The 21,775-nt window shown below is 43.0% G+C and overlaps 1 protein-coding gene across 1 annotated transcript in view; it reads left to right on the forward strand.

The window, feature by feature from the left end:
- The window catches only part of mgat5b (alpha-1,6-mannosylglycoprotein 6-beta-N-acetylglucosaminyltransferase B), an 87,720-nt gene that overhangs the window by 34,461 nt on the left and 31,484 nt on the right, over positions 1–21,775 (forward strand). Inside the window, exons 4-8 of the mRNA XM_088927073.1 lie at positions 1,375–1,484; positions 2,646–2,719; positions 3,626–3,793; positions 4,062–4,226; positions 10,862–11,031. Coding sequence (XP_088783199.1) covers positions 1,375–1,484; positions 2,646–2,719; positions 3,626–3,793; positions 4,062–4,226; positions 10,862–11,031 — 687 coding nt within the window. The remainder of the gene's footprint in view (positions 1–1,374; positions 1,485–2,645; positions 2,720–3,625; positions 3,794–4,061; positions 4,227–10,861; positions 11,032–21,775) is intronic.

Below are 21,775 nucleotides of genomic sequence, written 5' to 3' on the forward strand. Positions count from 1 at the left end.
CTTCAGTGAGGGGTCCACTCCAATGGGTGAGAGGGGAACAGATGTTGTCACCTGTAAACAGCCAGTAAGAGATTAACATGCAGGTTTTTCAATGCATACCACTTTTGATTACACCTACTGTGAAGAGCTGTGTGCCTCTCATAAGGAGTGCCTTCACTGATAAATTGTGAAAATGTGCATTTGTTAATCTTGGCGTGCTTCATATTGTTAAAAAATTGAACTTAATAAAGACTGTTTGCGTACATATTTCCCCGCTATTTACAAGCGTACAGAATGGCCTGTGCTACAGGGGACTCAATCAAGCTGATTTTCAGCATCACTTTTGCATGTTTGTTTTGAGAGTTTTGAACATCACCATATGGTCTGTTTTCTAGATCTTTCTTGCTTCCCCTTGTCATACACCTTTCAGCACAATTCTCTCACTGTTAACAAAAACAAAACCTATTCGCTAACAACCTTTTTTTCCTTTCTGTGCACCTCCTAGGGACTTGCTATAATGTGCTGAATAATGTTTTCATCCCAAAGAGTAAATTGTCTCCATGTTATATAGCTTTCCTATTTCACGCTCCAACCAAGTGCCACTTAATGATCATTTCCTGTGCTTGTTAAAACTATTTTACAAATGAGAAAAGTTACACCGGAAAGCTTCTTTTTTTTAAAGAAATGCATTTGATCACAGTACGGTAATATTCACTCAAGGAATAATCTTGTTTTCTTGCTTTTCTGGGGAGTGTGGATTTACAGCATGTTAACGTAATAGAAAAACATGGTAGTTTAGGATGACAATGTATTATCAGTGTAAACTTTGTATATGCCATCCCTTACATAAAGAACTACTGATAACCAGTTCCAGAAACATATTTCTAAGATGTCAGTATAAATACTATATATCAAAGCAGGCTTAAAATTAGAAGGTTTTTATGCACTGAAAAGTTTGATCATGAAACCACTAGAATGATGAAATACTACCGTACATGCGAATTGCTTTGATCCTGCCGCAGAATAAAAGTGCCTTCATGCACATCTGATGGCACCAACATATGGCCAGAACATGCAACAGCTGTCCCAGCAGCACAGCTACTTCTGATTGTGTCCTTGGGGCATTGTGCTGGGGGGCATGCAGCAGTTACTGTACAGGGTGGCTGGGCTGTGGTCTGCTAGTGATGTATTGAACAGTAAAGGTCAGTGTCTCGGAACGGGATCCTGCCCTTGTTCTCAGCTATCTCCCACAGTTCCTCAGTTCTTGACATCATGCTTTGCGCTGCATCTCTGTGCTTCCCCATCATCTCACCATGACGTGCTGCTGCTATGTCACGGCAAATGTTTCCAGGGGAGGGTTTCCGATGCTCAGGAGCCTTGTTCTGCGTTTGCCAGGTTCCAGCCTGCTGGGCTGGTCGAGCGCATCCAGGCCATCGCCCAGAACGTGTCGAACATGGCCGTGAAGGTGGAACAGATCCTGCAGCACAGCCTGACCGCTGGGAGAGGTACAGTCACCTAGCTTGCTCTCAAGCGCGGTTTCGGAGAGGAACAGGATCTGGGGTGTGGGGCAAAGAAGGGTGCATGTGTAAGACTTCTCAGAGCTATGAAGTCGTACCATGCAACATTCAAGCCATCCTTGGCTGCCTTTCAGGATAGAGGGGTCATCGGCTGTTCCTGTGGAGGACGTGTTTCTGGCATGGGGAATCACAAGTCTCACTACACACGCAGGAGAAAACCTTTAGGGGGGTCTAAGAATTGTGCAACAGTTTCCCCAAATTGGAAAATTCTGTTAGACAGGTTCGTGGGAAGATGTTTTGTCTGGCTCTGGCTGACAGACAGGGAAGGCGCATCCTAGTGCATGTGTGGACACTCCCCTGAATATTTGAATATCTCAGCGCTGTGTAAGAAGCTTTAGCTACATTGCTTTGGAACTTTAAATTAATAATTACAGTAGCTCATTGACAGGTTGCACGGCAGATTGCGGGCAGCAAAACCTCTGAGGTAATGGTCTACCAGTCTACAAATAAAACAACTGCAGGACCTTAATTAGGAAAATTGAAGCTGCTGTAAAAGACCTTTAATCTAGCCAGAGTGGCATAATTTATCTATTGTTCTGTACTTTAAATGGGTGCGTTGGACAACCTTGCATTTCTGGAAAGGCAGTTAGCTTATCCAATGGAGCAATTAATGTGATGATTTATGCCCCAGTGAACAGGGATGTATAACTCCACAGATATCGAACGTATCCCAGATCGAAGCAGAAAATCCGTCATTTTGGAGTTTGCAAGCGCAGCATCCCCTCTGTTTTAATGAGGATCCAATCGCAGAACAATAATGAGCCTCATCCCAGGTGGAAGTCCAGGCATCTCAGTGCTGCTGTGAGTGCTGAACTGGGATCTCTCTGGCTCCAGGGCTGTTTCAGTGCGAACCTTTTTTAATCAGGCTGACTTCGCTTGTACCTTCAAGCTACTTTGCTGTTTCTAAAATCAGACCGTATGTAATCAAGCACATATACAGTACTAAATACCGTTAACTGCTCCACGTAACTGAAACCACAGCATGTGTATTTCAACTGTGAATAATAATCTAATCATAAATTACCTTGCTGGGTGCTTTGAATGTGATAGGATGACCCATTCTGACAGCACGTTCTGTTTGCCTTCTAGTTAGAGATGGAATAACTGGCCAGTGTGAGATTCCTAAAGATCCCCGCTTCCCAGACTGCCCCAGTAAAGTGGAGGTGAGTGATAACAATTACTTGCCTAACTATAATGGAATGTGATGTGAACTTTCTTCCTCAATAAATGCTTAAAGGGTTTTGCTTGGACTGGTGGAGGATGTGAGCATCTCAGATAGCCCTGTTCTCCTTTCTTAATTTCTAAATCCTCAATCCCTTCTGGAATTACTGCTGTTAAATCTTCCCCTTGCAGGGCATTAAAACTGCAGTTTGCTAATTTCTCTTTTAACACAACTCATATACTTCTGTTGAATCTGTGTCTGCTTCTACTTACTGCAGATCAGATTTTACATACTGTAGCCGTCTGATGACTTTCACACAACGCAGATTATCTCTCTCCCAGAACAATAACAGGAGCATCTGAAGGCCACTGCTAACATACAGACAAACAAGGTCTAGGAGAAACAGGCCACTGTTTATTTCTTTCTCAGCTTCGGCCAGGTCACTCTCACTGCCATGCCTCAACATGAGTCAGACGGACATGTATACATGCACACCAGCACTACATACACTCTGGTTTGGCTAGCTCTTCTGCCTCTCCCAACTGAGCGGTGTCTGGTTCTCACTAGAGTGCTTAGTAAACTTGAGACCTGATTGCAGCTTCTCTGTCCTGAAGCTAGCCTGTAACTGACAGCCTGTCTTGCTCTCCCCGCAGGGAAGTATGTAGCCTGCTTTTATAGGACCGCCCACAGCTGTGTCTTGTTAGATCACAGACTTCCTTCAGCTGTGTTTGCACAGCAATGCCTGCTTCTCTAATGAGAAGCTCCGTCACTCAGCACTCCCACACCTCTCAGCATTTAAGAACCAATGCTTATTTGGATAATTCTCACCATTTCTCAGTGGTCGTGCTGCTCTCGTGTTTCTTCCTCTTCGGCTTCGCTTAGTGCTGCGAATTGTTCCCTCTTTCAGTGGATGCGTGCTCGTTGGACCTCTGACCCCTGCTACGCCTTCTATGGGGTGGATGGCTCGGACTGCTCGTTCCTCGTCTACCTCAGCGAGGTGGAGTGGTTCTGCCCCCGTCTGGCCTGGAGGAACCACACCAGCCCCCCGACTCACAAACCCCAGGACAAGAGACAGGTGAGCCAGGGCCCCAGTCCGCCTCCCTTCTGCTAACACTTTCCTGTCCTGTCAGCCTGTAAAGAAAGACAACCAATGCCTTTTCAAAATGTTGCTGGACTTTTCCTTTCTTATCTAAATTTGAGATCCCATGAGAAGGATTTTCAGAGATATTACCAGATATTACCCCTGTTTTTGGGGACTACATCTGTCCTCGTCCGTCAACACCATAAATGAGCACAGAAGTGATCAGACATGTCCCTCATCTCCCACTTCCTCTTCCTGGCAGGCGGCCTTCCGCACGGACATCACGGCCCTGCTGGAGCAGGTGGGCACAGGAAAAGAGTCCCTGAGCTTCATGAAAAGGAGAATCCGCAGACTGGCATCGCAGTGGGGCACGGCCGCCCACAGACTGGATCACAAGCTCCGGAGCCCGTGGAGACAGCAGAGAAAGGTGAGGGTGATTAGCTCTTTAAGGTCTGATTAGCAACTGATCAGCCCTTTACGGCCTGAGGTGTTGTTCTTGTGCAAAAAAGTATGAAGTTCTAGTATACTGCAGGAATCCTTCCTTTCATCAGAAAATAGCTCCAAGTTTTCATTTTTGTACAACCATATTTGCAGGAACTTAAAAGTCCCATCAGACATCTCTACTGAATTTTCCTGAGTCGAATCTTCCGAGGTTATTAGGTTGTCAAATACAGTAATTGTTTTACTCAAGGTGTGGATATATTGTTTTTATTAGATACGTGTTAACAGTTTCATACTGTACATTTTTTCACAGATGACGAGTGAAATACATTCAGAGAATAATGATTCAGATGCAAACAATGACTCAGGAGTGAAACTCAAAATAGCAGTTCTTTTTTCATTCAAACAAACAAAACGTTTGTAGAGAGTGTCCCTTGAATGTGGCCAAAACCAATTTTGGACAGTTTACTCCCAGGAGCATTTTAGTGAGTGTAGCAGTACCTACAGTAGCTTTAGACCTGAATAACACCAGTTGGAGTAAGACCCAGATCTACCCTTGGTGGTGTTTAACCAAAGTATTGACTGTGTACAGTACATGCTCAGACCCCTGAAAGCAATGCTCATCATGATTTATACTGTAAGTGTTCTTCAGACGAATTTCGATAGTACCCCACTTAAAAAAAAACTTTGTTGCCAAAGTGCTTGACATTGAGTTAAGAAGGAAATTGCCTCGTTCTAAGTAATGATATGGAAAGAACACGGAACGCAGAAAGAAAATTGGCATTCAAGTTTTCCATTATGCAGGAGATATACTGTAACTTTTAAGTAATTTAAAGACTTGAGGGAGAAGATGAGGATGTGAGGTTGATTAGACTGTTCATGCCACGTTAACACTCTTATTGAGCGCCTCTCCTGGGTCCCTGAATTTTAATATCTGTATACCACTCATTAAAAATATTTCTCACAATTTCCTTTTCACATGGGAAATTTAGACTGCTGCTTTGGTGCGCCATTGTAGTCTAAACTTAACTTGAATCGTAAGTGTGCTCCCCAGCACTCACGTGAGAGTGTGAAATTTCTGAAACAGGTCAATTTGGTTGCGAACAGATGTGAGTGTGGTGGTCATGCAATTGTTATGCCAGTTGCTTGTTTTTTTTTTTTCTGCGCATCTGTTCAATTCTGTGTGTCATGTTTAATTAAAAAAAAACTCAGAGAGCAACAGAGCCTGACTCACATCGGTCTTCACACTTCATGTGTTGAACGATGGGCCAGGGAGATCAGCCAGAGGCTTCGCAACATTTGTGGGCATTTGTGTGCCACCTGGCTGTAACATCTGAATTACTGTAACACAAGATGGGCTCCCCAGTAACAGCTTGTGCAAAGGCATGTGCAAGAACCATATCTTTGTTTTAATAAATTGTGAGAACCGGTTCATTCCCACTCTATTAAATGCTAGACATGAAGAAGATGAGAGATTTATGGGTAGTTAGTAGACTTTTATGACACTGGCAGTTACAGGATGCTGCCTTGAAACCCATTTTTTTTGTACAATTCTGCTTTGTTGCCCATCAATGCAAGTGTTTCTTACAGTGAATTTTTACATGGTTTTGAACAAATGTTAAAACAGCACTGTGTTGTTTGGAAGTGAGCCAAGCATCTGTATCTTCAATTACAATTTATTAATTCTAGTGTAGTCATCCGTCTGCCTTTTTTGCAAAAAAGGGAACCGTGTGTAGTAGATTTTAATCTCTCACTCTCATTATGAGCAACAGCAGCCAGTAGTAGGCTGTGTGTTTTGCTCCTCAGAGCTATCCTTCCTCATTAAAGACACAGCGAGCAGCCAGACAGGGACCTCTGCCCTCACCAGTGTCTGTGACACTGATCTGTCACCACATCCAAGGATGTCAAGCTTTCCTTACTGTTGACAGTTCATTAGCTTTGTCATTTAGCACCAAAACATGCTGAATTATGAATATAAACGGGCACGTCAGCTACAGAGCTCACACCGTGCCCTTTCAGCATTGACTCATAGGCTGTGGCCAATCCAGTGGAGCTATTCTTAATGCCTGGGAGTCATGTTTCAGGTGCTGTAGCGCTATAGTGAACTAACCTATAGCAGATCTCAGTTAATAAAGCACCTCCTTCTAAGTGTCTTTAGTCCTTAGAATGTCTGGGAGGCACGTTTCTACACAGCGGGTTGTGGGAGAATGGAACAAGCTGCCCAGCTGGGTTGCTGAAGCTGATTCTCTAGCCTCATTGAAGAAGTGGCTGGATGAGATAATTGAGTCAATTAAATACTACCAATTTGGTTAGATGGGCCTCTTCTGGTTTGTTATTGTTCATGTGTACAATAAACCTGTCCTTCCTGAGCGCACTGTGACTTGCTTAAAGCCCCTTTCAAAACAAAAGCTCCTTCAGCTACCAATTAGATAAACCCCTTCGTAGTTTTTTTTGTAGTTGCCTAGTAATATACTCATGAATTGGCAGGCAAATGATATCAAAATGTTCTAAACAAAACGAGAAAGGGCCTTAAAGCCGTTTGGTTTCCAACGTCCACAGGCAACTAGAAACGCCTCATTGCTGCAGTGTTATTTTGTTAGTCTGTTGTGCTATTTCTGATGCTTAGTTTTTGGCCCTCTACCCAGGAGGAACATAGTGAAGTAGCGCATACTGTACCACAGCACAGCCCTGCACTGGACGCTGGGCTGCAGTACTGTCATGACCGGACAGGGCTCCCAGAGATGTGGGATTCAGTCCCGGGACACATGGAGAATTGGGTGGGAGGGAGTCTGCAGTCGAAAACAAAGAAATAAAATCCTGTGGCTGCTTTTCACGCCAAGACACCGTTGTTGCGTGACGCTAATTTTTGTTTCTCTAAGGAGAATGTTTAAAGCCTCTGACTTTTCTTTTGATTTCTTCAGCATTACGTGTGCGGGTGCTCATTTCTCGGCAAACAAATGGCATTTAGACGTTCTTTTTTTTTCGGAGTCACATTTTCACATCCGGGGTTTTGGAAAACCAGAATATCTCCACATATTCCCGTTCGTCATTTTCAACTGTACAGCAAGTAATATGTAAAGTATGCAGTACTGTTACTGTTTTCTCAAAGAGTTCAGTGTGTGAACTAAGCAGTTTCTTGTGGCTTGTAGTATGCTGCAGCATACCTTTCTCTGTTTTATTTTGCTTTTACCATAATTTCCCTTCGCTTTACAAACATAAGGATATTTCCGTGTGGGAAAGGCCATTTCAGTTTTTGCAGGCAATTGATGTGAGGATCTCATCCTGCCGTTCTTGAAAGGGGCTGGGGTATCAGCTTCAACAGCTTAATGACCACAGGGAGTCAGGACCTTGGTTTTATGTCTCATCTGAAGGACGGCGCCTTTTTTTTCAGTATAGTGTGCCTGTCACTATACTGGGGCATTAGGACGCACACAGACTGCAGGGTGAGCGCCCCCTACTGGCCCCACTAACACCTCTTCCAGCAGCAACCTTAGCTTTCCCAGGAGTCTCCCATCCAGGTACTGACCAGACTCACACCTGCTGAGCTCCCGTAGGTTGCCATGTGTGACTTGCAGGGCGATATACTGTAGCTGCTGCTAAAATTAAATCAATCTACTGTATAATCTAATCTAAATCTACATTAAATGTTCTGCTTGTTAATTGGGAAAAAGAGCTGCTGTGTCCAAAGAACCGTCTGAGCTCAGGATCCCCAGAGCTCCTGTTCTTCCTAACAATCCAGGCTGAACACTGTCCCCAGTCTCCTGCTACAGTGCAGACAATGAAAATTAAATGCAGTGAGATCAGGGTCCGATAAAAATAGCACTTTGCACTTGTATTTCCACAGTGTGAGCGAGAGCACTTGTGTACAATATAAATGTCTGTTTCCAAGACATATTAATGTGCTGTATATTACAGTAAAATGCAATAATACCATGATCTGCTGGAGATGGTTTTCTTAGCTTTCTTTCCTTGCCTCAGCTGAAGGAGGCAGTGCTTTTCACCCGTTCATCGCAGCTGGCTGTCCTGAAACCGTGTCTCTGGACGATTATGTACAGTCCAGTAGGCAGACTCCTCCTGCTTATCTTTGAACCAGCCACAGGCGCACAGCCTGTCCCTCACCAGCTCTCCCAGGGCCCCACAGCTCCAGGGTCACTGAGGGTTCAGACTAAGTCCACCCTACCTAGCTGGTGACATGACTCAGTCTCGAACCCGCGCCATGGATCTCCTACGCTTGAGTGCCTTACCCACTCACAAGGTCCCGGTTCATCATATTGTACTGTAAACATAACCCCTTTGCTCTGCTGTTTGTCTTTTCGGCTTCCCTTCGTTGTCTGAGGCAAGTGACAGCCTTTCTGGATATTTTGAACATGAGCGCACATATTAGCTGGGGTATAATGGGCTCATTTCCATCCACAGCACAAGCATTTGCATCCTTTCCTTTTTATTTTAAGCAATTCATATTTCAAAACTTCAAAAGGATGAATGAGAATGGAATTATGCAGTACCTAGGCCTGTATGTTAATTCTGTGCTGCCTTGCTACCGGAAAACAAGCTTAGCAAATGTGGTTACAGGCCCTGCAGAATGTCTTTTTTACATATACATGAGACTTAAAAGGCGCTTTGGTCTTGTGTGATGCATGGCTTATATCAAGATATCTCCCATCAAATCAAGGGTCTGTCTCTGAAGATCTTGTCCCATATAAAAAAGGGAAGCAGACCATAATTTCAGGAGAAAATATGAAAGGCTTTTTCCAATGCATAGCTTGCCTTTAACCACCAAAGGCCTGAATCGTGCACTGGCCCCAGATTGTTTTCTCTGTGAGCTCTTACCAGTTTGAAAAGGAGTTTAAATGATGTTTTTTTAATACTTGCTGGCAAAAAGCCATGTGCCTTTGCCTGAGTTATGTCACTAGCTTCCTGTGACCGGGATCGCCCAGGTGGTGGTGTCTTGCTGAGACTAGGGATGGAATGAGTCTGCCAGGACTCTCCTGGTTCTCCTGCAAAGCACCCACGGGCTTGCAGTGATGTCAGTCAGAGACACACCTTGCCTCCAATCGGTGCAAGCTCCTTTGGTAGGTGCTGTGGAACCTGCAGTGTGGCGAAAGATGGATGGCACTCTCCATGCGTCAACACTGACTCTGACACAAAGAAACGATTTCCCGATTAGACTGGGCGGCTATAAAATAATGAAATAAAAAAACTGTTAAAAAGGCTAGATCCTGCAATACAGCTGCCCTTGCAGAGCTCTGACATTGTTAGCACAACACTTTTCCTGCAGATGCATAACTGGGGTATGATCATATTTGTTTTCCTTTGCCTTCCAAAAGATCTAACAAGTACTGTAAGTGCCTAAATCTAACTATAACCCTAGCTCTAATTCTAATCCAAATAGATGCTATGACCTCTTCTTCGGCAAATGTTGTGCACTAGTATGGAACAATCATCGGTACAGTCATAATATCATATGCCATCTCTAAGTCTCGAAGATGCTATACAGGTCACATAATAACACAATCAGATTAAGCATGGCAATATCCTTTCTCCTTTTTTCTCAATGGAGATGGAGGTGTGCCGGTGAACTAAAACCCACCCACCCTCTATGCCGTTTCTTTCTTTACCTTTTTTTAATATCACCTCTGATTAACGGCACACATAATCCTACTGGAAACCAGGTTTATCTGTGATAACGCGGCACGACCTTTGCCCCACAATTAGCAGTGACTCAGTCATCACATCAACGCAGAGCAACAGACCTTAAATGAATTAAATGAGGCCATTTCATGAGTGTGAAGTAAGCTTATCGCATTCAACAATTGCACACACTGTTTGAGTAAACTTGGCAGCAGCTCTTGGAGAAATGGCTCTGGCATATGATACATATGCAAGAGAATATATTTTGCATTTATTATTCAGTTGCACAATGCAAATAGCAATATGTAGTATATTTAAAAGCTGATTTAAATGGCTAAATTTGCCTCATGCTAATGCGAAAAGGGTTTTTTATTGAGCAGTATAAAAGCTATCGTTGTTAGCAGATGCTAAATTTGCTAAACCAAATTGTACAGAAAGGGCTTTATTTTTTTTAAATGCTGGCACTTTAGAATTATAACTGAAACCACATGATCCCTGTTGTTTGAGCCTCATCTGCTGTACTGCATCCCTTAGGCCTGTGGATGAGGCCTTGTCCATGAATACATCAAAGACTTAGTTGGACGATTCTCTTTCATGTCTGCCTGTCACCCAGCAAACAGTTTCTGCTACTGGATGACTTACAGGGAAGATCACAGGGCATAGAGTATCGATATTTTAAAATGCCATTCTTATTTTAAGAAGAGAGGCTTCTAAGGGCAAGATATTTTTCCAGTATAGTGACATTACTGTTATACAACTGGCATTCAAAGTAGCTCCATGTGTGATGTGTGGCTCCTTTTCATAGCGTGACCTGATTAGAGCGGTCTGCCTCTGTAGATGCTTCACTCTGGCGTGCACACAGCAGATCGGAAAACTTCATGCTTTCGCAAGACCCTGAGGCACATGAAAATGAAAGATGGTGGGATCTTCTGATGCTGTGAGTTTCGCTCACAGTGCTGAGTCTCTCTCTCTCTCTCTGTCCCCCAACAGATCCTGGTGCACGTGGGCTTCCTGACAGAGGAGTCCGGGGACGTGTTCAGCCCCAAGGTCCTTAAGGGGGGTCCCCTGGGGGAGATGGTGCAGTGGGCAGACATACTGACGGCGCTCTATGTCCTGGGACACAACCTGAAAATCTCTATCTCTGTCAAGGAGCTGCAGGGGTAAGTCGTTTCCTGGAGCCCCTGCTTGCAATCTGTCATTACCAATTCATTTTTTTTGTAATATACAGTAGCCCTTCAGCTCTCTGCCATTGACTCCCGCACCTGCTCAGGAGAGAGCGAGACACGTAGACACAGATCCCTCGACACCCCCCCCCCCCCCGAACCCGCCTTTCGTCATGTGGCAAAGGGCGCCTGACAGGAGAGGGAGGGCCGGTCAGCAGAGCGGTGCCTCTCTCACTGCTGTCGGTGCAGGCACCCAGCAAGCAGCAGAAAAAAGACGAGAGAGCCATGATTGACTGACTAATGTCAGCCCTACTTCGGCTTCAGCTGTTTTTGTTAACACCCACAATAGCAGACAGAATACCGCTGTGGTACTGGTGCCTAGTCTCACGTTCTGCGCCCACCTGAGTATTGAGATCAAACCGCTTGAGGCAGAAGGTTAAACTGAGCAATGTGGTACAAACCTACAACGGCATCAGGGCAAGAATGAAGGAAGACTGTGAGACAGCAGAGAAAGAGAAGCTACTGTAGATGATTTCCACCTATGGAACTTATTCCCCTACCCACCTTAAAGAATCCAGATTTAGCAGGAATTGGGAAATCTGAATTCCAGTTTGGAAATCAGGTGAACAAGAAATGTACATAAGCTGCAGAAAACTTGTAGCCTGCAGCTATGATGCTGCAATAGCTCCAATATGTTGTAAGGCTTTCTGTTCTGGAGGTAGTTTGTTGGGTTTAATCTCTCCAAGTGTAGCTAGGGGGATGAAAGGCAGTTAAGCTGCCTCTACAACAACTGCAGTAAATACAGAAGATTTTCTGTATTCCCGTGTCCTGAGAATTATCTTTCCCACTACCCGCCCACATAAGACATGAGGATGAGACATTTTCAGGAAACAGCTACAGCTTTAGAAGACCTGTGTGACTGAGGAAGACGGAGGTCAAACCCAGTGGACTTTTCTGTTGTCCGCTGTCTTCGCAGAGTGGAATTCATTAGTAGAGTCTCTTTGGTTCGTTGATTGATATCATTAAGTGTTTGTGTCAGCCCTCGTACACTCCGATTTCATGAAAAGATATTACAAGGGCTTGTGTCAGCCCCGGATTTTGAGTTGGTAGGCCCTGTGTCTGCGAGTAGGTGATGTTGTCTGCTCGTGATGTGTGTCCTTCACAAAGCTCCACACCCTCCAAATGTGACTGGTGCCCCTGTGGCTTCGTGGTGCCCTTGGAGATGGTGTATATTTGGAGAGCCAAATTCGTTCCAATTTCCAATTTTGTTTTGCAAATCTTGTCTTTCATCCATGAATATATTAAACTAATTGGATTCTTTCCGCAGTTGTTTCAAAAACAGTCCAGCCCTTTGTGTTTAGGGACCATCCCCGCTTCAAAATGAATTCAGATTGTACGTTTTCGTTTCCCATTATTTATTCATTTTGGGGGTGATGTTGTTTTGTTTTAGGTTTTTCAGAATTTGTTTTGTTTTTGGCAGATGATGCTGCATCCGTTATGTAACGCAGCCACATTTTTTTCAGGATATTTGATGCCAAAAAATTGGTCATTAACCACCGTTGGATGAATTTTATTTGATTTATTTCAAGCAAATTATGGTTTGTAAAGGTATTTGACTGTAAATAATATAAAATATAATAATATTTGTCCAAATAAATTTTCAACTAATTAAACTGGGTTTCTAGTCTGATATATAATGGCTATTGTTCAATTAGAAAAAAACATCTTAGCTTTCTAACTGCAATTGCGCTGGCATAATAAGGGACCAAAGGCTACAAATTGTTAAGTTTTATTTGATTTCGTCATATCACCAATATTGGGACAAGGACTGGCAAACACAAGTTTCAAACTGAAAAGGCACTAAAATCCCGCTTAGAAACCTGGACAGCGCCCAAACTCCACCCAAAAACTGAAACATTAAAAACGAATCCGAGGCGTTAAGGCGTATCCGCTCCCTGTTTCAAAAGGTTGTAAATAGAAATGAACTTTTCACGAATCTGTTACATTAAGTATCATATGGTTTCTAGCGAGGTTTTAGCTACTACAGTAGGTAGAAAGTGTTTTGATTACTTTGCGAGTGTATATCATGCATTACTTTTTTTTTTACCAGCTGCAGAAGATATTGGGAATAAATCCAACAGCAGCACCAAAAACTTTTTCAGTTTTTTACAATCTCTCGACTCCTGTCGACGCTTAGACTTGACCCCTATTGAGAAGCTGAGGAGTTATGGGGAAATACCAGCGTCTGCGTAGAAGCGTTAACCATTTTCACGTATTAATCTGAATACAAAGTCAGTCAGCATTTAGCACATACTGTACATAAATGAGATTTTTTTTAACCATACGAGCCTGTAAAATTTACAGTGGTCTTACAGTGGAAACACTCCACGTACTGTATAAGGTGCAAGGAGTTCGACCTTTACATGTTTTTACTAGAAATAGTCGAAATGTATTTGACGTTGATGTATTTCTCATAATGCGCCTGAAAGTGAGAGCTGCCGTTTCTGTTATCCTGCTTAGTTTTAATTTTGTTTTAGTACACTGGCGGTCTCAGGAGCTTAGAGGGATCCTCAGTCACGTTTTTTTAAATTTAGTTGCACCAGAGTTGAGAAGATCATCACGGCTGAGCACATTATTCTGCTATGCGTTGATTTTTTTTATATCAGTAAATCACATTTTTAAGGGGCACATTACCACACGGATATACCTTTTTTTTTGCATTCACAGTTCAAGGTTAAATATACCATATCCCTCTTAAGGAAAAGAAACTCATCACTTGAAGTACTAGACCCTGTAATTTTTTGGTGAAGATCCCCATTTCTGTGAAGAGTTGCTGAGTTATTACTGCTTGCAAAAGGTTATGAGGATGAATTGTCGGCATTCACACATAGCTGAGCATGACCGATCGCAGGGAAGGCGAAGATTATTATAGATCCTCGTTTATCGTATTAGACCGGAGGTGATATTCATCGGGCGGCGTGGCTGACTTGGGATAACGGCGAGGGCAACCTCCTACAGTAGGAACCGAGCCGCTCGCTCTCTTTACGTTTCCGTCCGTGTTGAGGTAAAGCCGGGGAAAGGAAGGAATTCATGTGTTTCTCCCTCGCAAATCCCCGCCGTAAAAACTCATTAAAGCTGTTTGTGTTCCTGAGAGAGCTCTGCGGCGTGAAATAAGCAGTCATTAAATACGGAGCCAGGCGCCGGCGAGTACACCCCCTCTGCTAACGCAGACACAGCCACTCGCGGAAGGGTCACTTTGAATATCGATTCAGTTTGGGAGGAAATTGTGTGTGTGAAAGGAGAACGAGCTGGATGTGGGTTCGGAGCTGGTGTGCCGTCACACTCCACTGCGTGTACTTACAACGATGAAAAGATTGAAATGTCTCTGCTTCTGCTTCTGACAAAGTACCCCTTTCCTTTATTACCTGTTGGGTGAAATCGGTAAGGGGTTCCTGAACAGGCAATGGCGTCCTTCTGTCGTTCTTCAACCTTGTTAAAATTCACTGTGGGGACCCTAGCCCACGTCCAGCAGGATAAACCGAGTGAGATTATTAAAGCTGTTTTGTTGCCCTTGTAAACAGTCATTTTCTTACAGCCTTCTTGTACATGTCCACTATTCGCTTGGAATCGTATTGATTTCCTTTTTACAGTAAATGCACCATAGGACAAACAAATGGTGTTTTATTGCTTATCTGCACAGGGTTGGGATTGCACAACGTATCCTTTGTCGATCGATGGGATAGGTTTTGGGGAGGGGGCGATTTATCTCGATGGCGAATTCTCATCTCGCCTTTTAGAAAGGGCAAATAGAGTAAAGCACATCTTCAGCAAGCCCATCTGCTGGAGACTTTGTACAAAAAGGCTTCCCAGTTTAAGGTGAAGATTTTTCATTTTGAAAGTAAAGGTATTGATTTTCGAGTAGGCTAACCGTATAAAACATCATGCTTCTTTGTGGGGAACCAAAAATAGTCAATTTTGTGAGTAAAGACATCAACGTTCTGGGACTTCTGGGACATTGATTATTTTCCTTACTTAACAGAGGAGAACCAAATATTTCTAATGCTTTTTGTGAATCTTAGAGATCAAAAATTGCACTACTGTGAGTTATCTTTTTTTTAGCAGATGCAATGAAGACGCTGGAAACCCCTGCTTCTCCCTCTGTCAAAAGCACAAAAATAGTCAACTGTCTCATTTTTACACACAAACCTACACTTTGTAGGAGCTCTTTTGCCCTTTTGCATACAGACAGCCCTGTATTGTGGGCTCTTGGTGTCACTACCAAAAGGTCTCTTCATTCTTAAATCAAACAACAGCCCCGTCAGAAATAAAAGCCATTTTCTATTTAAACCCCCTAATTATTGTCTTCTTCTCACCTGTTTTGGTGTATTCTCTAACCAGTGGGTTTGAGAAAGTTAGGTCACTCTTCCAGCTTGTTACACCGACAATAGATGTATGATATGGTGTATTTAGATTCATAAAAGATTCTCAAATCGAATCGCCAGTAGGCAGGGTGCTGCATCTTCAGAGTTCCAAATGAACTTTTGGTCACATATTTGTTTTAATTATTTAATATGCTGTATAATTATAATACTTCTAATCAGGCTCCAATGTGTTTTATAGGTAATTGAAACTTAAGTGAAGTGGGTAATAGGTTTACTGTTTCACTAAATAAGAAAAAAATCAGGTTATTTGTTGAACTGACTATTTTGACAGGACCAAATCCTCCAGGATTTAAATACGAGACTTCTGATTGAAAGTTTAATTTCTGTCCATCCTCTGTGACGCTCAGCAGCATGCTTTCCATCGCTGGCAAGAAAGCTCGAGTCCGCTAAGAAACCTCTTTTCATTCGTCGTTGCTCCCCATTTGTGGCTGTTATGCGGCTCAGAGCCTAGGCAGAATTCTTCAGTATCGTGATGTAAGGAGAAGCCTTCTGGTCCAAACAAGCAAGTTATGCTGTAAATAAGAACTTCATTCTTTGTACTTGAAACAAATAACTGTGTTGTACTTATTAGGCAAATTGAAGGGGACTGGCATGCTCTTCCCTGCACAGTATGTGACAGTGGAGTTGCTGGGACACTTGTGATGCACACATTACAGTTGCATACTTGTTGGTAGGACAATACTGTAGCTTTGTAATTGGTCACGGAGGGGCTGATTACCTGGGTGAATCGTGGAAGAGTCTGTCTAGCAGGAGAAAAATGTCTTTTATTAACCACATTGCAAGGTTTGCTGGCGTTTCTTAACAGCACTGTAGAAAAATTGAAATATTCCTTTTGATCTTAAAGTACCCCAAGGTTGTTATTTTTTATTTTATGGACTACAAAGTACAAAGTGGATGGATGGTACCAGCTGAAAATTTAGCTCTAAAAACTGCGGGAGGCTGACTTCAAAATGCAGCTTATTCCTTTGTCATTTTATTGCAAGGTACAGAAAATGGTCATGTTTTTTTTTTAAAGGAACGAGGTCAGTTCAAGTCAAACAGCCTTCTGTGTTGATGATAGTACTGATTTTGGGATCATTGCCTTAAACAGGCTAATATTAATTCTCACCACCATGAGAAATAGTAAAAAAACCTTTTATTCATCAACCTTTGGATCTTGCAACTACCACTGTCTTGTGCTTGAAGTTAATTGGTTATAGATGTCATGATTATTTCAATTTCAGTGTCCTGTGCCCATTAAATAATACTGACACTTTCACCAGTGGTTATTTTGGGTAAGAGCTCGGGGAGGTCGATGGTGACATCATTGCTCTGGGGGGGCTCCAGGGCTGTTTGCAGTAGAGGCCACTTAACCTACCAGGCTTGTGTGATGTCACCCCTGACCCCTCTCAGTAATTGACCAACTGAGTCCAGTCACTTCAGATCAGTACCAGCGGCAGCACAAAGCTTTTGCAACTATAAATATCCCAGCCCCTCCCACTCAGAGAGCTGTAAAGCTCCACGTTTTTAAACAACCTACAAGAAGAGGAGGGAGAAAAGAAGGAAGTCAGTTTAGTTAAAGAATATTGGTGCTGCAGGGAGACTCAGTATTTTAACCCTGGTGGATTCTGAAGCTATGCTCCTATGCTTAGCTATGCTTAGGGTTAAGGAACTCATTTGCCCAGACCTTGCAGTTTTGGAAGCAATATAAATCTGAGAACACAATTCTGACCGCTTGATGGGTCCCAAGGCAGAACTCTCACCAATGCAGGTCTCCTCTTATACAGCCCATGCTGAGAGATGTAGCACATTGTGGATTCAAACCCACAACATCCTGTTAGTGGCTGCCAGAGCACTAAGAGCTACTCCATACTGCCCCCTTATTGAAGATCCAGTAAATTACTTACTCCAGAACTAATAAAAGCCATATTTCAGTTTGACAGTTTTTCTTTTTTTTTTCAAAGAGTTTTTGTGGCCTCTTACTGCATAACCCCTTTCTTCGCTGTTTTTTGTAGTGGGGGGTGGTTTGATGTACAGAATCTCTAACTAAGAAGTTACAGTGATTAAGAGGTTTAGCTCAAATGTTTTTAAAAAACAGGACAATTGTGATTTTTGTATTTCTGTAGACTTCACCTTGAGATATACTGTATGATGGGGTTGGGTGTCATGTTAAAGTCTGACAACCTTAGCATTCACAGGCTGATGGTAATATATTCTATTGCAGACAGAATGAAGAATGCCATAGAGGAAGATGAGATCGGATGACTGGGATGCACATGTGTGACAGAAAAACAAGGGCTAGGTTTCTTTGGGGAGATAGTCCAATGCAGTGCAAAGAATTCATTACCTAAGGATTATGAGGACACATGACGCACTATTTAGCCAGATGGGTAATATTCCATTATTATGAAACAAGGCTCAATTGGAAGGAAATTAGATTTAACATATGTTAGAAATATCAGTTCTACTGAAGGTGAAGAAAAAAAAGCAATGCATTGCATTCTTAATATTTACAATCCTATCTGCCTCTTAGGCAAGTAGCAGAGTAATGCAGGAGACTCATAAATTGCCCTGCAGAACAAATCATGAGCAGAATAAAACCATTTCTCTCAATCGTTCTGTTCTATTCATTGCTAACTGACAGATCGTTATGTAGACAGTCCTGCGGAAGGGAGCCCCCAGGGGTGTAGCTGTTTAAATTTCATTTCCCTGTAAAGGGTTCCAGAAATTATTATTCAGGCATCGAATAAAAACCTTAAAAACACGTTGAGATCATTTCAAATAAGACCATAACAGATCTGCCAGTGAAGACAATTATTATAGATTGTTTTTTCTTTTTAATATTGTTTGTTGCAGGAGGGGAGGTGCTGCAGTCAAAGATTTTACATTAAGTGACAACTGTATTGCATAACTATTCCTAGACTCATTTTCTGTCTTGACACACTCAGCGTATAGTACAGTAATGGCCTTTCAACCTCTTTAAGTGAACTGTGCTTGGAGGAAAGTCTTCTTGGGCTCGGATGAGCACCTCCTTTAACGTGAGGATCATTCCTTTTAGTCTCTTGTGTATACACTATGGTACCAAATCCTGGCTTTTATTTCAGTCGTGTTTAATGTATATAAATAGCACCTTCATGTTCAAATCGGGATTGAAGTGTTTGTAAATGCTGTGCATGATGTATTTTTATGTGGTGCATCAAAAGAAGAGAACTTCATTAAAAGTGGACCTAAATCTTAGGAGACTTATGCTTTATTTAGCTAAAGTTGGCATAGTGAGAAAACCCTTTATTAAGATTTCTTTTTTCTTTTGAAGCACAGCAGAGGCAACTATTTAAAACTCATATGTTCTGCATTTTTTTAAATAGATCTGAAGGCCCTGCAGGATTCTCAGAGGGGACTGGTCATTTGATAACACTGGTTTTTAAGATAGGCTGTTTGGTGGTTACTTAGTCAATGTACTGTATCAAGGAGACGTCAGAAACCAGAAGCCTGTTTACATTCTGTTGAAGTTATATTAACTGTGGGTCTCATCCCTAAAAGGAGTGTCAGTAGCTTTGACTTGAGTTTCAACCAAAGGTCAGAATTTCAGCTCAGGCGTGTTTATTACTCTTTTAGAGATGCCCTGGGGTCAGGAGACACAGGATTGCGTGATGAAGAGGTTTTTGAATCACAGAAATGGCCAGGCTTTCCCAGTGCTGCAAACCAACAGTTATCCTAGTTTGCAAACCGCATGCAGGAGTTTAAAAAAATTCTCTTCTACTTGGGAGGTTAATTGAGAGTGAGAGATAGTGTAACTGACAGAGAATTTGTCAGGTACATCACATCTCGCTTGAAGAAATGGCCTGAAGCAACATCGGGGTTGAGTTCAAGTCAAGCGGCACCGATAGGTGTCATTTTAAATGGGTGATCTCCATGTTGCCCGGGAAAGATGGGTAATTAGCTGCAGCTAGTGAATAGCAAATCAGGATCCGAGGAGAGCAGGAAGCCAGCAATAACGGCTTGCTTGCAAAGTCCCTTTGCTCTGCGGTGGTGAGGAAAGCGACCACAAAGCCACTCCAGGGGCGCAGCCCTTGTGTCACAGAGACCTGCCAGGCCTTGCTCAGAAGAGACAAGGCCTCAGTGAGATCCTTCCCCTCAGAGTGGGAAGCTCTTGATAGTCCACAGAGGTGAAGACCAAACTGCTGAATCCTGGCCCATGAGACCCCTGCCTTGAAGCGACTAAGGGAATGCCCCCGCACTTTATTTCCCCCGAGCAAAGGTTCAGTCCCTGAAGCACGGGCACTCTTCGAAACAGCTGAGAAAGCTGCACTTATCCTTCTGAGATATTTTTTCCTTCCCTCAAATTGAGTTTCCCGATCAAGTTTGGTTAGGCTGATGCTCTCTGCTTTTTCAGGACAATGATCGTCAGTGCTGAGGGGATTGGTTTTCCTGAAACAATGAAATTTTAGCCCTTCCTGTAAACAAGTTGGTATTGCTGTTTCCTGACAGCTTTTTTTTTCCAAAAAAAAAACATTCTGCCTTCATGTGAAAGAACAGAAGCAATTGTTTTGTGGTTTATTTTGTGTTGTCAAGAAAATGAATTTCAGAATCAGGTTAGAATCTCCTGGATAGTTTTTTTTAGTGCAGACAAAGCTTTTCATTTCCAAAAAAGAAACTAGCGCAGATTGCACAATGCCGCCTTCTGGAGCCTAGAGGATGGGAGTCCTTGTGTCAGAAGACGTGCTATCTGGGATTGTACTTTTTGTGTAGCTCTGCCTTGCGTGTAAATCGATTTGAGTTGGAAACAATCTTCAGAATGCTTCACTGAAAGTAGAACAACCTTCTCAACTGACCTTCTGATGATCTGGCATTAAGAGTTGACACGTTTATACTGTATAGGAAAAATACTTGACTTTGACTTTGACTTTTGAGATTTTGTGATTCTGCACTCCTCTCCAGTGCAGGAATATCACCACTGAAACCAGCTTTGGATGACTATGCTTTACTCCTCAAAGACAGTTGATGTCCTTATGAGCGACATATTCATATCCCAGGCTGGTATTGGTTCAAGTTGCATCCCTTTCTAAAGACAAATTTCAGAGCAGGTCTGAGAAATCTGTAAGGCTGAATGTGGGCCTGTGTTCAAATTGGACTGGTGCAATCAGGCGATGAATGAATTGAAGGCAGGAAATGGGACCAGCAGCAGCAGCAGACTATTTATCAAGAGTAGCACAATTTTTTTAACCCCCCTCCCACCTGAAACAAAATGCATAAAGAAACCAATGCAGAATTGGAAGTAGTCTCACAGTATATGCCTACACACACCTGCTGTAGAACTGAAATTTGTTTTTACACACTTCCTATTCTTGTAGAAGCCTACCAGAGCTCTGTAGGAAATTAAAAATGAGGCATGGGCGCAGTATTAAATCACTCCAAAGAAGGTGCACAAAAATACTGTACGTTTTCATTTTCAAAGAGATCGTGTGGTTCTGTAACTTTGATCTCTACGGGGAAAGAGTTTAGTGTCTGAGAAGGAAAGAACGTGCGAGAAATGTTATAATTGTGTCATATGTGCCTTTGTTCTCGATTAAGACAGCTACTGCCTCAGCGTAACCACAGCTTTTCCCCCTCACCTCATCACAAAAACAGAGCCCCTGCTGGGATTCCCGCACAAGCCTCCACAGTGGTGAAAGGTACTGACACTTCAAATACAGAGCACATGCCAGTCCCTGACATTGACATCTGACAGCACTGCAGAGCTTCGCACACACTCACATTAAAAGCTTTACTGCTCAGGATTGTTTGTGACTTTGCTGTCTTCCAGAGCTGATGCCTTGAAGCTGCAGCAACTGCAGTTCTGCCTCTGACTTTTCTGCCTTCATTATGACTCCTGAATGTGGTGCCTTTAAAACAGAGGTACAGTAAATTAGCAAGGAGAAAACAACGTGGTTTCTGCACTGGAATTTTCTGCAGGTCCTGATGGGCTCCCAGTTGGCTTTCAAATTAAATTTAAAAGACTTTCAGAGTTATTAAGCTGTGGGTTCTGATTTATTTTCCCATTTGATTGGCTGTCTTGCACCTCCCGAGAGGAATTTAAGTAGGTACTGTAGTTTCCACAGCTGGTCTCCAGAAAGGTTTTGACTTCACCTTCAAGTGGTTCGTGGCCAGAAGCCATATCACCCTGCAGCTCACGACTGGCAGCCTTGAAGCTCGGCAGATGTGAGCCTGCCCAGTTCCTGGATGGGAGACTCCTGGGAAAGCTAAGGTTGCTGCTGGAAGCGGTGTTAGTGGGGCCAGTAGGGGGTGCTCATCCTGCGGTCTGTGTGGGTCCTAAAGCCGCA

Source organism: Atractosteus spatula, chromosome 11, assembly GCF_055471065.1.
Source record: "Atractosteus spatula isolate fAtrSpa1 chromosome 11, fAtrSpa1.hap1, whole genome shotgun sequence".
NCBI lineage: Eukaryota > Metazoa > Chordata > Actinopteri > Semionotiformes > Lepisosteidae > Atractosteus > Atractosteus spatula.